This window comes from Brachyistius frenatus, unplaced genomic scaffold (assembly GCF_029030835.1).
Source record: "Brachyistius frenatus isolate BFR_SWC_R1_liver_20210118 unplaced genomic scaffold, ASM2903083v1 Contig_8, whole genome shotgun sequence".
Taxonomy (NCBI): Eukaryota; Metazoa; Chordata; class Actinopteri; family Embiotocidae; genus Brachyistius; species Brachyistius frenatus.
This window is the reverse complement of record NW_027210607.1, coordinates 2,227,330-2,242,648: the sequence shown is the minus strand read 5'-3', so window position 1 is coordinate 2,242,648 and position 15,319 is coordinate 2,227,330. Positions and strand designations below refer to the sequence as shown.

The following is a 15,319-nucleotide window of genomic DNA, read 5'->3' as shown; positions in this document are numbered from 1 at the left end:
AGAGATGAAAAAAACATTTCTACATTCTTTCTTACTTTCACAAATAATGATTGAATATGAAAAGAATCCAGCACATTGCTGTACATCTTGATTAAATGCATTAAAACGAGCACAACAAGCTTTCAGCATATGACATTTCTTTCATGACTTTGGTTGAGCATTACAGTTTGATTCGCTGTATAACATGGTGGTTAACTTCTTCCATGTGACGGGACACTGGAGATCAAAGATCTTGAATCATTACAATAACCCTATAATTTCCCAAGAGGAGAGGCATCTCAACATGCACATGTATTTCAAATTATCTCACAGCTGATGCTAACCAAGAACAGATCCTGTGACATCAGTGTAAATAATCAAGAGCCTTATGATCTGGGCTGCAGCCACAGAGGAAGATGACAGGAGATCAAAATTAAAGGGTATAACAATCTTCATTTCACTGACATGTTTGATATCAATAACCCAATCTACAGTGCAAATACTTCTGCAGTGCTATCATACAGTAACACCAAGTAAACTCACCTATAATAGGAAATGTAACTCAGCAAAATGTCAGTTAGAAGCATGTGATACCACTGTCTGCTAAATGATTACCCTTATTGGAGAACTGTGACAAGGACAAGTGAGTACATCCCATGGCAACTGTTGACTTTTTCAGCAAATCTGAACAAAAAACTTGATCCTGTTTGAAACAGAACCTACAGATAAAGGTGATATACTCAAACAAATGACACATACAGTTTACATTTTGTGCTCATTTTCATAAATTTGATAATTAAAGATAACAGAAAGGTCACATGGAAAGATAAAAGCAACTCTACATTTATCACACCTTCAAATCCATATAATTAGAATCAAGGGTTCTAGATTAGGGAGCCAATGTTAAGAACCTCTGACAGGTAGAACTTGTGTTATTTAAACCTCTGATATCTAATGTATGATGCTTTCTTTGCCACTGAACTGTGTGGTATCATCATTCTAAATAAACCGTCTTTTTTTTTTTTTTTTTACAGATAGGATACATATATACTTATTTGTTGACAGTACATTTCCATGAACAGTGACATTGCATCTCTTCATCTTTTTCACATTTGAGGCACTGATCTGGAATATTTGGATTGAACTTGTGGAGTTAGATGCAGTAACATTACTGTGCACAGTAAATGTTTGAACCTGGTATTTATAGTTGAAGTTCGAGAGTGTAAACAACTGTGTCTTTTACTTGCTGACAAATGCTGCAAATGAGGAAGTGGCAGAACAGAGGACAGACGTTTGGTAATTACCATTAAATGCTCTTCTTCTAATGCTAAATGATGTGCGTGCATAGTGTTGAGTGGCTTGCTGAATAGAATTTCAACACGTGACTCAAAACGTATCTGCACATGGCAGATAGCACATGATCAACCCACATACACCGGAGATAGACGTGTTTGTTTCTGACATGCTGGACTGAAAATTACTGTCGTAATTTCTTGTTGAAACAATTGTGACAACTTCAGAATCCTAAGAGTGCATCATGGTGAAAATAAATGACTCTCCTTTCAGTCAAACTTGCCAACTCCATGTCCTTTTTCCACAGGCCTCCATCAGTGCCAGTTGAAAGGCAGCTATCAGCAAAGCACATGTTAGAAATAGCCAACCATCAACAAAACACATACAATCTCCGCGTCTGTGCAGTTATTTCTCCTTACAACACACATCCATTACTAAAGTGCAACTGTATCATATTGGTTTAAGTAATGAAGAGACCCTTATTATCGTCTCTTTAGCTGCTGAGTGAGCCGACTTTTGTCGTTTTCCCAGTCGTCAGTTGCGTGCAGTGAAAACCAGTGCATAAAATTTAGATTAAATACCCTATTGAAGATCAGCTCAAACTTCACCCTGCTGACTGTCTTGTGCTTCAGAGGGACGCTGGTGTCTACCCTCATAACGTCAGGGTTCACTTACAGGAGCCTACATTCATCAAAACGAACCTAATGCATAAATTCTATAGTCACATGATCCACTGATGGATCTCCAGTGTGGTTCTTTACATCTGAAAAGTCTTCATTTTTTTCAGTTTTTAAATGCTCTATAATTAATACTTAATTTCACATTGTCATACAAATTTTTAAAAAAAAAATCTAAATTCATGGCTGACCAAATAGCTGTTTTATGGTGTGCTCATTTAATCATTTTTAATAGTCTGTGGCCATGCTGATGTGTCCAAAACACTACATTCCTCTGAGCTCTAACTTTACTGCACAAACAGAAAAGTTACCGGACAAAACCCTTTATGACTTTTAATTACATGATTTTGCTTTACGTAATTTTGATTCATAAATATATCCCGTTGGGCATTGTCGCTGGAGGCCCCATTAATAGCTGGTGTGCTGACTGTCACGATGCAGCCGTGACTAATGATGCAGTAAATTCAAAAAATTCTTCACGCACATGTTTACTAAATTAAAGCTACTTTTAACAGAGGTGATCGTTTAGGGGATATTAATTTCAAAAATAAATTGGCAAAATCATGAGATGCACTGATAAAGATGATCAACCAGCACGACAAAGGACGCACAGTGATGGACAGAATCATGGGTAGAAATATGTTGTAGATGAAGGGACAGGCAGCATGACCGCAGACTATTTCATACTTTGGGAGCCCTCTGCCTGACTTTATTCCATGCTGCAGGCAGTTGTCATCTGCCTCCCTCCACTGACTTCCCTCCAGCCCTCAACTCAGACTAATCGAGCTGCTTGTCCTAACTGTAATCTCCCATCGCAGCCACAGAGAGCTCTGCGGTTCTTCGCCCTGACTGACCCATTCAGCTGGAGTTTTATCATTTTTCTCTTCTGTTAATGTCCTTTTGAATTCATTACACTTACATTTTCATTCTTCCTTGATCACCTTCCATGAGTTATAATGTGCTCTTTATTTCCAGGATTTAAAAAAAAATAAAACTGACAACAAGCTGACTTCTAAACATCCCCTGAAAATTGAGTATTGTTTAAAATTGAATGCCACAGTAAATCAGGTCTGCACTTAAAGCTAAATAAAATTATACTTTATTGTGAAATACAACCATAAAATCTGAAGTAAATGGAAGTTTATGTAATGCATAAATCAGCAGATTTAGTGGTTGGGACAATTATACATAGTAAGTTTGATGTTGATGGACTTTGTTTCTATCTCGCTGCCACAAGATGGCAACCCTTCCTTTGTCACCACATGAACATCCCATTAGTTCTCTACATCCCGATGTCCTGTACACAATGCATTCAAACTGGAACTGAATTACTTAAAATTATGTTTTTCTTTTCTTTTGAACCTCTTTTCTTTTCATATGTACTTTGAATGTATTACTTCTTTCTAAAATGCATGATTGCAAAGCAATAACATTTGTTTCAAATACATTGTAAGAGTTGCTCCCAGATTAAAAGCAGTGCACACTGTTTGATGAATAGTTCACAATTAAGAATAAAAAAAAACGAACTAAATATGAACAGCAGTTTTCCAATGATTTGGCATGAGGCTGTAATTACAATGTTAGACAGGGTTAAAGCAACTGTTGGTTGGCTGGACTACAAAACATAGCTTGGTAGGGGCTCATCATTTCTTTTAAAAGGCAATCATTACAAAGAACTCTGGAAGCACACTTTTGAGGTGCAAGCACATAATTTGGATGCTTTAACTATAATGTACGATCTGCGCGTCGCACTGAGCAATCCTGATGTACTCTTCTTAGTCACTTTACAAAGAAACAGAACATGAAATACTAAACACCATCCTAAACCTCCCTTCAATATCATGTCTGATTTATATCTAAATCTATTTCTGTACTGAGAGACCGCCCGGGCCCGAATATTAGCTGTCAGCACTTGTGACTTGTTTTTGTTTATTTGGATGTAAGACTAGTTGCCTGCGGCAATAAATTAAGTTTATTAGTATCTAACATTATTCTGTGACTGACGCATTGCTTGAAACTTTCAACATGATCCCGGTAAAATAAACTCCACCTCCTGCTCTTTAAGTCACTGGTAACAGAATAAAAGGTTTTCATACAAATAGTCAGATAAGCTGGGACAATTTGCTCTTTTTAGTTGAAGACACATTTCTCATTTGTAGAAGTCTAACACTGTGAGAGCTCTCTTCGTCTGAGCCAGCTGAATCATTCACCCTGGACTCCGAAGCGAGTTATCATGTCCTGACTGTGGAATTGCTTGCAGATGACACAGCAGCGACCTGGTAGGAGAGGTCCATGTTGACTAAAATAGTGTGAATCACTCCTGGCAGAAGAATCAGTGCTAATGCAATTCTCTTTCATTTCCTTTCATAAGCACAAATTAGATCAACATCTCGGAGATGTAAAAGCTAATGTGTTCAGACTGCTGGTGATTTCCCCAGAACTCAACCTCAGCCCCAGCGAACTACTACATTACTCACACCACTTCCACTTCCCATTACGCCTTGTGTCATGCATCCATGAACGACTTGACTCCACAGGATGACCTCATGTGTGGAGGCAAGTGACTATGAATGCTCTTTTGAGACATTTTAATAGTACAGCGTATGACACACATCCACTGATTTGCAGCACTTGAGGAACTGAGAAGTTGAATAGAACAAGTGTTTTACTTCATTTAGCACAAATACATACTCCAAATTAATTCATTTATTTCTTGTTTACCTTTGTGCATCTATTAATAACTTTGTACTGTACTTTAAGGTCTGACATGGCCAAGATTAACCAGCTCAGAGGCCCTAAATTCTAATTATTTAGGAAAATCACACATTGGAGCACAAAACTGAAATAATAAAGATCTTAATGCTTGTTTTTGACACATGAAGTCTCTTCAGGACAGGCACTGGTGATCAGAATAAAGGGGCACTTGTTTCTTAAGGCCATTAAAAGTCAGTTATTCTTAGGCTTTGATGGTGTAGCTGTTTTGGACCATGCCAATGTAACAAATTTTCATTTTAATTTAATTTTAGACGCTAAGCCTTTAATTTTCCAGGGTCCTGAAGTTTTGGGCCACCAGAGTCTTTGCCTGCCTTGCCCAGCTGGTAAACCAGCCTTGGGTATGATGATAATTAGAGGCACATTGGTGGGAATAATGTGATTATTGTGGTCATACTTGCACATTCTTTACTTATGACTCTCTATAAATAAAGTACTTGTGAAATTAAACCGTCCTCTTTGTCCTGTGGTTTCATTCACTTCACGGCCAGAGCCCCCGTTGGCTTTCTCACCCTCCTGACTTCACTAAGTCAGTGGTCCGGTCCGGCCCGACCGGGACACCACCAGCATCACTTCACCTCTCCACGTTTCCAAGTCGCAGCCAGCGGAGGATCCCGTCCTCCTCTCTCCGCTCTCCGCTCATTGGTGACACGAGACGCCCGTCACGAGGAGCCCGCTCCGGGGCATTCCCTATCCGCGTGCTCCGTCGGAAGTGCTCGTGCTTTCCCTTCGCTCCATTGGACCGAGGCGCTGTCGGTCGGTCGGTCGGTCGGTCGGTCGGGCTCCCTCACGTCGAGCGCTGTCCGCCTCTCCGGCTCCGTGTCTGCTGAGACCGCCGTCATATTGGTTGCTGGAAGCAGCAGCGACCAGGGCAGAAAAGAAAGACCCCCACCATGATGAAGAACGGGCTCCCGCGGCGCTGGAAGAATGCCTTGGCTTTTAAATCATTTTGACCTGTTTTAACAAAAAAAAAAAAAAAAAAAACAACCACACATTTTTCCCTCTAAATATTCGGGATGGTACCATCACGTCTCCGTGTACCTTCAGTGCTTTCATCCGACACCGCGGTCCGCAAGGGGGATCTATGCCTGACTTCTCCTAATAGCCATTTTTTCGCAGACAAAGAGAGCAGTTGAATAAAGCCTTTCACAAGGCACTCGGGTAAGATATGAATTCCAGAAACAAGCTATTACTTGACCAGCATGTCTCGTGTGTCTACTCGGCACCTCCAAGCATCGCACCACCACCACCTGCTTCATTTGGAAAAAAAAAATACAAAATTGTCGATTTCTTTCAGAAGCTAACATGCTAACAGCCGCTAGCTAGTCAGTTAGCCAAAGCTAACCCGAACGCTAGAAACCCATTCTGGGGAATGCTAACAGTTAGCATTTCTGACAGCTCGTAAGCCTGACCCGTAACTTAACGATATCTGTTGCCAACTAACACTTGAGATATTTCAAACTTGTTTCTGTCAAATATTATACATCTGACGGGAGTTACCAAAGCAAGCTTGGCACATGTAAGCTTGGATAACGTTACCTTCGCGTCTGTAGGCTCATTTAACGGTGTGGTGAGGCTGGCTGTGGGTCGTTAACGGGTTAGCAAGTCGGCTAACTTGGCTGCGACCAGAGAAAAGTGGGGCCTCCACAACCCTCAAGGCCCTCAACAGCTCCTCCAGAGCAGCTAGGAAAACCTCAGGGCTCCACAGTCGTGGCGTCTATTGACAAAAAGGGTCAAACATCCTTGCGGTCTTTCGTGGGAGCTCACATTAGTAGAGCTGCTGTACACGTTAATCTGTGACCAGGTTACATTGAAACGTGGGACAGTGTTGAACTGTAGGATAAATGAAGGTGTTCGGGCATTGGCTCTTTCTATGTTCAAATACGTGTTAAGATATGGTTTTGATGTTAAATTGAGTTGGCTAATAAATGTTTTAAACTGCCCTGCATGTTTTTGATTATATTTGTACTGTAAGCGACTAACAAAGCTACACCGGGGTAAAATGATTATCATACAAACACCATGTTAATGCACATTTGAAGAACAATGCATTATTGAGTTTCAGGAATATGAATGCATATTCTGCCTCAATTTGAAAGGTTTATCTTTAGGCACTAATCGATTATGTGTCAGTTTTGCAAAGGATAGAAAGATGTATCATTTACCGCATCAACATTTCTATGAAAACTTTTAATATTTGTTCAGATTTAAATGATAGCAATACGAATCAGTGTGTTGTATCAGTTATTTACGGACCCTTTATGGCTCTCTGCCATCTTGCATATCTTTCAGAATGTAAAGCGCTGCAAATATCTCATTAACTCTGGTCTGGTCTGAGCAGAGAAGGCGTCCTCCCTTAATCTTGTCCTCTCTCCAGCCGTCTCTTAGATCAGTATGATCCCAGGAGAATGGGTGTGTTGGGCTGCCGGAGACCAGAAGTAGCCTAGTTCTGTTTCAGGACAGCTCAAAATGGATGTGGACTGGCTTGCACTATTGGTGTGGCCATTGTTATCAATAGCAACAGTCATAGAGTTGTTAAGGAGGACTCTCACTTTTAAATGAGCTGAAAATTCATAGTTGTAGACAGAAATCTGCAATATGGGATGCCCCTGTGTTGTGTGTCGCCTTGTAGGTGACGTGTATGCTCATTATGACAAGTGTTGAACTTCATTACAGCAAAGTCATAACGCGGTTCGGCTATTCAGACATACAGTTGTTGGACAATTGTCTTTACATGAATTAAATGCACTGACCTGAAAGGTAGTGATTCATAGTAGAGCTTAAATGATTGACTCGTCAAGTAAATGATCAACAGAAAATGTATCACCAACTAGTTTGATATTTGATAATTCTATCTGAATATTGTTTTTCATGAAAAAAATGCAGACATTCTCTGTTTTCAGCTCCTGAAATGTGACAACTCTCTGGTTCTTGTTGGATGGGACAGAATAAGACAATTCAGGCTGCACTGTTGGCTTTAGGAAATACTGATCAACATTTTTCATTATTTTCTGACTTTAAAGACCAAACAATAAATTGATCAATAAAATAATTGATAACGTAATCAATAATGAGGAAAGGGATTAGTTGCAGCACTAATTTATGAATACCAGTTGTCACTGTACAACTTAAAGAATGTCTGTTCTTGTCAGCTCAATCTTTTGAATTCTTGAATACATTTTATCAATGGAGAGTTAAGCTTTGAAAAGGTGTCAGAGTTGACGTGGCTAAAATAGACAGACAAACTGTTATATGGTTATTTGTTCAAAGTGTGCGCATGTGGAGTATCGTCCGCAATGTGGTGGAGAGTTCAAATGGTATTATACTTGGAGACAATTAATAGTAGTATAGTTTCACTAATAGTTTTTGAGAACCTGTTCCTATTTAGTCATGATTGTTCTTAACTGTAACTTGTCATTGTTTGTATTTTTGAGCTGATTAGCAAGATGTTGGGCAAAATACATCAACCCGGGTGGAAAATCCAGGCTCTCGAGATGCTGCTGATATGACTTTAGTCTCACAGTTCCAGTTTATCTTGTAGGAAAGAGACAGCAGGGTGTGGACACACCGTTTTAGTTTGTACTGGGGCTGGGCAATGTGGACAAAATAAAACAATATCCCAATATTTTGACAAAGTACATCATGTCAATATTGTTGGAATGACTCTTGTCATCAGTCTGATGAAATGGATGAAATATAGCCTTTAAATATTAAAGATAAAATGTACTGCAGATATTCAAGATCAAAGATGATATCTTGTCTCATAACACAATATTGATATAATAAGATATTTTCCTGCCCTAGTTTGATTATAGTGACGGTTGTTTGCCGTCTAAAATTGAATTGGCTTAATCGTTGAGTCATGTTGTCCCTTTGATGAAATGTTTGAGTGTCTGTTTAAGTTGAGCAGTTTGACCTTAAAGTATTTTATATGTGAGTCTATTAGTGTGCTATCCTGCTACAAGACTGAAATCTTACTTATGACTAAAAGGGCCATTCCTGGTATGTTTGAAGATGTATAAAATACTATGACTTGAATGATAATTTTGATATGCTTTACCTTTAAAAAAAACTCGTGAATTTTTTTTGATCAAGTCTAAATATTTGTTAGTAGTTTGCTGTAAAATTGGTCAATTGGTCAAATTTGCAAGTCGAAGAACAGAAAAAAACCCGTTTATAGTCCTAAAAGTGCCGTAGCTTTACAAAATAGAATTTAAATTGATATTTTGACCGCTAGAATTCTCTGGTGGAACTGATTAATCACGTAGTCTATAAAACATCAGAAAACAAAAAATGGCACAAATGCAATGCCATCAAACAGTCACTTAAATTGTAATTCAACTACGAGAGACCTCTCCATATGACTACGTAATGAAACCATTTATTTACCAGGTTTTGACAAAGATTTTAGTGCAGACTCACACCGTGTGTGATTGCGGCCTGTGCAAATCTTTGCAGTGCACTCTGCAGGAGGGCGTCTGAGCCTTCCCCGGTAAGGAGTCCTGAGACCCCCGGTGGAGCTGGGGAGGCAGTGGGTGCCTGCAAGATGAGCCGGAGGAACAACGAGGAAGGGCCGCCATATTTGAATGAATTGAGGCGTAATAGAAGGCATGCAGTTCTTGGATAAATGGGAGGCAGGAGGAGGAGGAAGGTGTGAGTGAATCGGGCTCAGTCTCATTGTTGAGTTGCAGTAAAGTTTTTAAGGCCGAGTGGAGCAGCAGATTCTTACACTGAGAAGCTGAAACCCTCAAATGTTTTGGATTGCATAATCGATTAATCAATCTGCTGAATGTGCAGCTCTAAGTATAGCTTAACCAAGATTTGCTTAGTTGGCACAATATTATTCAGGCATCATGGTGCAACTGTAGCTCTATACAGTGGATACTTCGCTTAACATCAGGAACTATTGGAGCTTGTATCAGAGCTTGTACTATGGACACAGTGTAGGCGATTATGGCATCCACTTTTTCCTGTTCCGTTTGACAAAAGCATTTGAAGTCTGTGGTTCTTTGTTAGTGCAGCACTGATCAGCTGACAGCAATCATGAAAAAAAAATGTTTTGGACATTAGTAAGGTCACATGTTACACAGGGGTGAGCAAAAGGACTAATGGTAATCTTAAGTGACAACATAATGTCATTCAAGTAATAACAACTTTTTGTTTTTAAATTCTAAATTGAATAATTGCTCATTCCATTAAAATATGGCTTCAATTAGAAAAACATGCATTTTATATTTCAGATGTTTAATGATTAGTATTTTGACCAACAACTGATAATAGTTATTGACAAATTGTATTACTAAATTACAAAGGAATGCATTTCATCTTTGCAGTGGTGGGTTTCTGCCCAGTGGTGCAGATTAGTAATTCAAAAAACCATCACTGCAACATGACAAGCAATTGCAAGGCCAACATTTAAAAATGAAGAACATTTAAAGTATAAGCAAGATTATCTGCCATTTTCCATGATTGATATTAATGACCAGGTTACTATGGAAGCAGATACTGTAGGAAAAATGAATAAAAAAAAATTGAATTTAGATGCATCGTAACTGATGATGATTCAGTAATCTAGTTGTGGCCGCAGCACAGAGCAGCTTGCTAAATATAAGTATTTCCAGTGAGAAAGAGTGAGTGGATTGCAGTGATGACATAGGATTCATTGTTTAGAGCACATATGAGGTTTTAAACGCACCCTTGAAACAAACAAACCAGCTTAGTGATTTGGACTTTGAACCCAATTTAGTTTTTAATGTAATTAACTTGCAGCATGCAGATGTTACAATGATGGAATCGGTCAGGGAACGGTTCCTTAAATGTGAGCTTGCTAAACTGACATTTGGTGCCGGAAAGCCTGTGAAGGATTACTTTGCTTTAGATGCTGATCATTTCCAGTTTATCATTGGAAGCCAGAGGTGATCGAATCGGGGAGGAAAGGCAGTTGCGATGGATTTTTGTTTATTTATTACTGGCACGGTCCCTTTAGAGAATTAAAGAAATGGAGCACATGTCACATTTTGTAATGTAGCTCGATTGTATCGATAATGTTTATATGGAAGGCTGTTTTAATGATGTGGTCTGTCAGAGACATCATGAGGAATTTTATGATAGACATAGAACTGCCCTCAACAAATCAACTTAATCAGACGTGCTGAAGGCCAATCTGGTTTTCTTTGCATCACATAACTCTGTCTGTCATAGCTGACAGTGGAGATAAGCATGTCTTAAACTTCATGTTGGATTTTGTTGCATTGTTGTCTTTTTACGTAACTCATTTCTACGAAAAAGAGGAACAGAAATATTTGTATGAAGACTTGCAAAGCTGTTCTGTTGAAGACATTTTGCATAATTGCTAGTTTTTCAGGTGTCTCACTGTATGCTGCAGTTATGTTGATTTACTCCCAGTAGCAACATGTGTACCCCAATAAATCCATAAAGTGAGGCTACTCCGTCAGAAACAGGAAGGGAAATGCAGCATTATGGAGCCCTTGGAGACTTCGTGCTATGCAGGGCCACCTACCTGTGGTGACACTGTAAAATGTTAATCATTCGAATGCAGTCTGGTGCGACTACCTTCAAATCCCTGTCAAATTCTAGCAGAGTGATAAATCAGCAGCATATGTGCATGTACATGTGCCCTGTCTGCTGCTGCTGCTGTTACAGGGAAAGTTTTTGGTCAGGTCTAGACTGGCTCTGTAATACAGTACATACCAGCAGATCAGCTGTGAGCAGATCCTGGGTTCATTTATAGCCGTGGCCTTGTGTCCCTGCACGTCTGCCTGGCAACTCCTAACTCTGCTGTTCCAACGACTCAAGCTCAGCCACCTCTCAGACACTTTGGCCCCGTTATACTCTCACCATGTCTAATTACTAGATACACAGAAGGCTGGGGAATTTAACTGTAGGACATTCCCTATGTAGCTTGTAACTCAGTGTTAAATGCAGGTGCCGTTGCGAGAGTTCTTCACCTGTGGCTTTATCAGCTTTGTCTCCTGTTCTTTTCAGGTCCCAGGGACTCCTGTTAATGAAGAAAGTGGGCAACATGTGGAGCAACCTGAAGAGCAGATGCCAGACACTCTTTCACAACAACAGTTCAGGACCCGGTGAAAGCAGGGTGGAGGCCGATACCGTCCACTGCGTGGTGGATCTGGGGCAAGGAGGCAGCTCAGGTGAGGCGCAGGTATCGGGAGCCTCGAGCCCATCACGGAGCCTCCTACCGGTGCCAATGGTAACAGCGGGGCGCCGCCATCACAACTGCGTGTCGGACATCCCACAGATTGTAGAGATCACCATCGACAAGGACACTGAGGATGTGCGGGTGGGGTCAGGGGGTGTCCCCCTGGCCCGCAGAGACTCCTATTCCCGTCATGCTCCGTGGGGGGGCAAGAAAAAACACTCATGTTCCACCAAAACCCAGAGCTCTCTGGAGGCAGACAGGCGGTCCGGGCGCTTACGAGGAAGTGGGAACCGGAGGGAGAGGCGCTACGGAGTCAGCTCCATCCAGGAGATGAACGACTCTGTATCTGGAGGACGCAGTCTGAATGCCCGGTCTCTGCGCCAGCGGCTAAGTGAAACGGTGGGGTTGTGCTTACCCCTGCCGGCTCGCAGACGCTCGCGCTCTTCTAAGAACCCTGTCACCTCCAAACGTAAGATTCACCTGACGGAGCTCATGCTGGAGACCTGCCCCTTCCCACCAGGCTCAGACCTCGCTCACAAGTGGCACCTGATCAAACAACACACAGCACCAGTCAGCCCGCATTCCTCCACTGCCCTTCTAGATGCCTTCGACCCGGCCCACCCCTCTCCCGAGGACGAGGAGGAACGTCTGCGCGAGCGCCGTCGACTTAGCATCGAGGAAGGTGTGGACCCGCCACCTAATGCACAGATCCACACCCTGGAGGCCTCAGTGCCGGGCTCCTCTCTCTACAAACTGGGACCAAAGATGGCTCCTGGCATGGGAGAGGCCTCTGGGGAAACCCGGGCCTCCGGGCCTGGCAGCTCTGCAGGTGCTGGATCATCAGGAGGATGTGGGCCAGTGTTGGGGGCTGCAGCATCAGCATCAGCATCAGCATCAGCATCAGCCCAGGACTGTGACTCTGAGGAGGATTCCACCACCCTATGTCTGCAGGCCAGGAGGCCCAAGCAGAGGCATGCCTCTGGGGACGGTCACCTGAGCCGGCAGCAACCTGGTCCCTGGAAGGTTCACACCCAGATAGACTACATCCATTGCCTGGTGCCAGACCTGCTGCAGATTACAGCTCTGCCCTGCTACTGGGGCGTAATGGACCGCTACGAGGCCGAGGCACTGCTGGATGGGCGGCCAGAGGGCACCTTCCTGCTGCGTGACTCGGCCCAGGAGGACTACCTCTTCTCTGTTAGCTTCCGACGTTACAATCGGTCCCTGCACGCACGCATCGAGCAGTGGAACCACAACTTCAGCTTTGACGCTCACGACCCTTGTGTTTTCCACTCTTCCACCGTCACTGGTCTGCTGGAGCACTACAAGGACCCCAGCGCCTGCATGTTTTTTGAACCGCTGCTAACAGCGCCTCTCCATCGGACCTTTCCCTTCGGCCTGCAGCACCTGGCACGAGCTGCCATTTGCCGCTGGACCACTTACGATGGTATAGGCTCTCTGCCGTTGCCCCCTGCGCTGCAGGACTTCCTCAAGGAGTATCACTATAAACAGAAAGTACGAGTTCGCTGGTTGGAGAGGGAACCGCCACTCAAGGTCAAATAGGGCGGGCTTCCCCATCGCCTGTACACACACTGCAGGAGGATTACAGAACTTAAGAAATTCCTCACCAGCCAATTTACTGACATGGCTTTCTCTCTGGTGGGGGATTGAATTTAAGTGTAACAAGCTATACAAGATTCATTCTAATCTTTGTTTTAGTTATTACTTACATCACAGAAAATACATATGATTATATTCAGTATAACGCTGTCTGGCAAGCACATGTCTTTGTGTTGAACAGGTTGTTTTTGACAGTGAGGGAAGGCACAAATATCAGTGCTTTGTGTCTTTTCCTCTCCTGCTTTGTGCTAAATGTCTGCCTGATCCCACAACATCACCCTGCCTGTAGACCTGCCTGCATGCCCCGCCCCCCCTCCCCCCTGCCCTCCCAATGCCCCCGTTCATCCCCAATCGCTATTTAGGCCCAGATGGCTACGTTGTACAGCTCACTTTGTGCTTTCTCTACTTTTTAAAAAAAAAAAAAAAATCTTCCTTAGCTTGTCAAAGCACCTAGTGGAGCACCTTCCTGGGAGAAGGTGTGTGTGTGTGTGTGTGTGTGTGTGTGTGTGTGTGTGTGTGTGTGTGTGTGTGTGTGTGTGTGTGTGTGTGTGTGTGTGTGTGTGTGTGTGTGTGGGGGGGTGTTGAGAGGGCATCTGGAGGTGCTATTAGTATTTTGCAGTCAGAGCTCGTCCCATGGACGGAGCCACATAAGGCACATTTTTTGCCATCTCTTTGCACGAATGAGCATCAGCCAGAGATGAGGACAGATTGTGAGAGGGTCCATAGAGTTCGGGACAGCACATCAGGGAAATAAATTGCTTTCTAAGGACTATAGATTAGTCCTTAAAGAACACTAGTTCCTCCTTTTAAGCAGTAATGGTGAGTGATGAGGTGAGTGATGAATAATAAATCAGTCTACTGTGTCCTATTTACTGAGCAAGCTAAACATGTCAGCTTTATTCCTGCTGTGCTTTTGAAACACGAAGAACGGATTGTCAGGAAATAGTGAGACAATTCTTGCCATTGTTACAGTTGTCAGAGCAGTCAGGGCAGAACAACTCTGTGCAAACTATTTTGCATAAATGAACGCAGTTAAATTGTTCCTGTATAAAATATAGGTTAACATTTGGGCTGTCTGCTAGTTCAGTTTGGTACATGCTTCTTTAACCCATTACGACTCGAAGCATCCTTAAAAATCTTCTAAACCCCGAAGCCTTGTTGAAAGCCACCTCCTCAAACCTGAGGAAAGGCTTCAACCTAAAGCTTCTGTAGCAGATGGAAACGTGAAATAACAAACGTTTAAGAGCTTAAACTTAATGAAATTATTGCATTTGCCTTTTATTATTGTGGTCTTTCGGTCTGTCTTATCAGCTGCCTATAAATTAGTCTCGTGATAACAGTGAAGAGTTCACTGTCGGCTGGAGTCTGCATGGACTCCAGAGGGTTGACGTTCGGATTCAGCCTCTGTCACATGTTCAACCTCGTTGCTCCGTCTGTAGCCGCAGACGGCAACAAGGTCCAACGATGTCATCTCAAACACACTCGCACCCCCTGCTCCGAAAGGTATATACAAACAAATATTGCGTCAGGTCTAAATGGGTTAAGTTCAGCATCTTTTGGTGGCAGCTTCCATCCAGACAGCTTTGACCGTCCACGCCCAGGCTGGTTGTTTATCTTTGAGACATTTGAAGCAGCGGTGCAGCTTTTTGCTTCTTTTGGTTACAGTAAGAAATGCTAACGAGCCAGTAAAGTGGCGTTCAGGGCCACCTGTCAATCAATAAGTCAATTTATTTACAGTACAGAACCACCAAGCAGCATTTTCCCTATACACTTTACAATTACAAAGAATACAAACATGTAA

General features: G+C 42.3%; 1 protein-coding gene across 1 annotated transcript; it reads left to right on the top strand.

The window, feature by feature from the left end:
* The first annotated feature begins 5,696 nt into the window (after window positions 1-5,696).
* Window positions 5,697-14,950, top strand: socs5b (suppressor of cytokine signaling 5b). The gene is made up of 2 exons (XM_069689863.1): window positions 5,697-5,882; window positions 11,727-14,950. Exon 2 carries the CDS (start codon window positions 11,746-11,748, stop codon window positions 13,459-13,461), a length of 1,716 nt encoding a protein of 571 aa, XP_069545964.1. The 5' UTR covers window positions 5,697-5,882; window positions 11,727-11,745; the 3' UTR covers window positions 13,462-14,950.
* The last annotated feature ends 369 nt before the right edge of the window (window positions 14,951-15,319 follow it).

Bases quoted from the DNA above. Each gene is read 5' to 3' on its own strand.
- socs5b (XM_069689863.1), top strand. From the start codon at position 11,746: ATGAAGAAAGTGGGCAACATGTGGAGCAACCTGAAGAGCAGATGCCAG.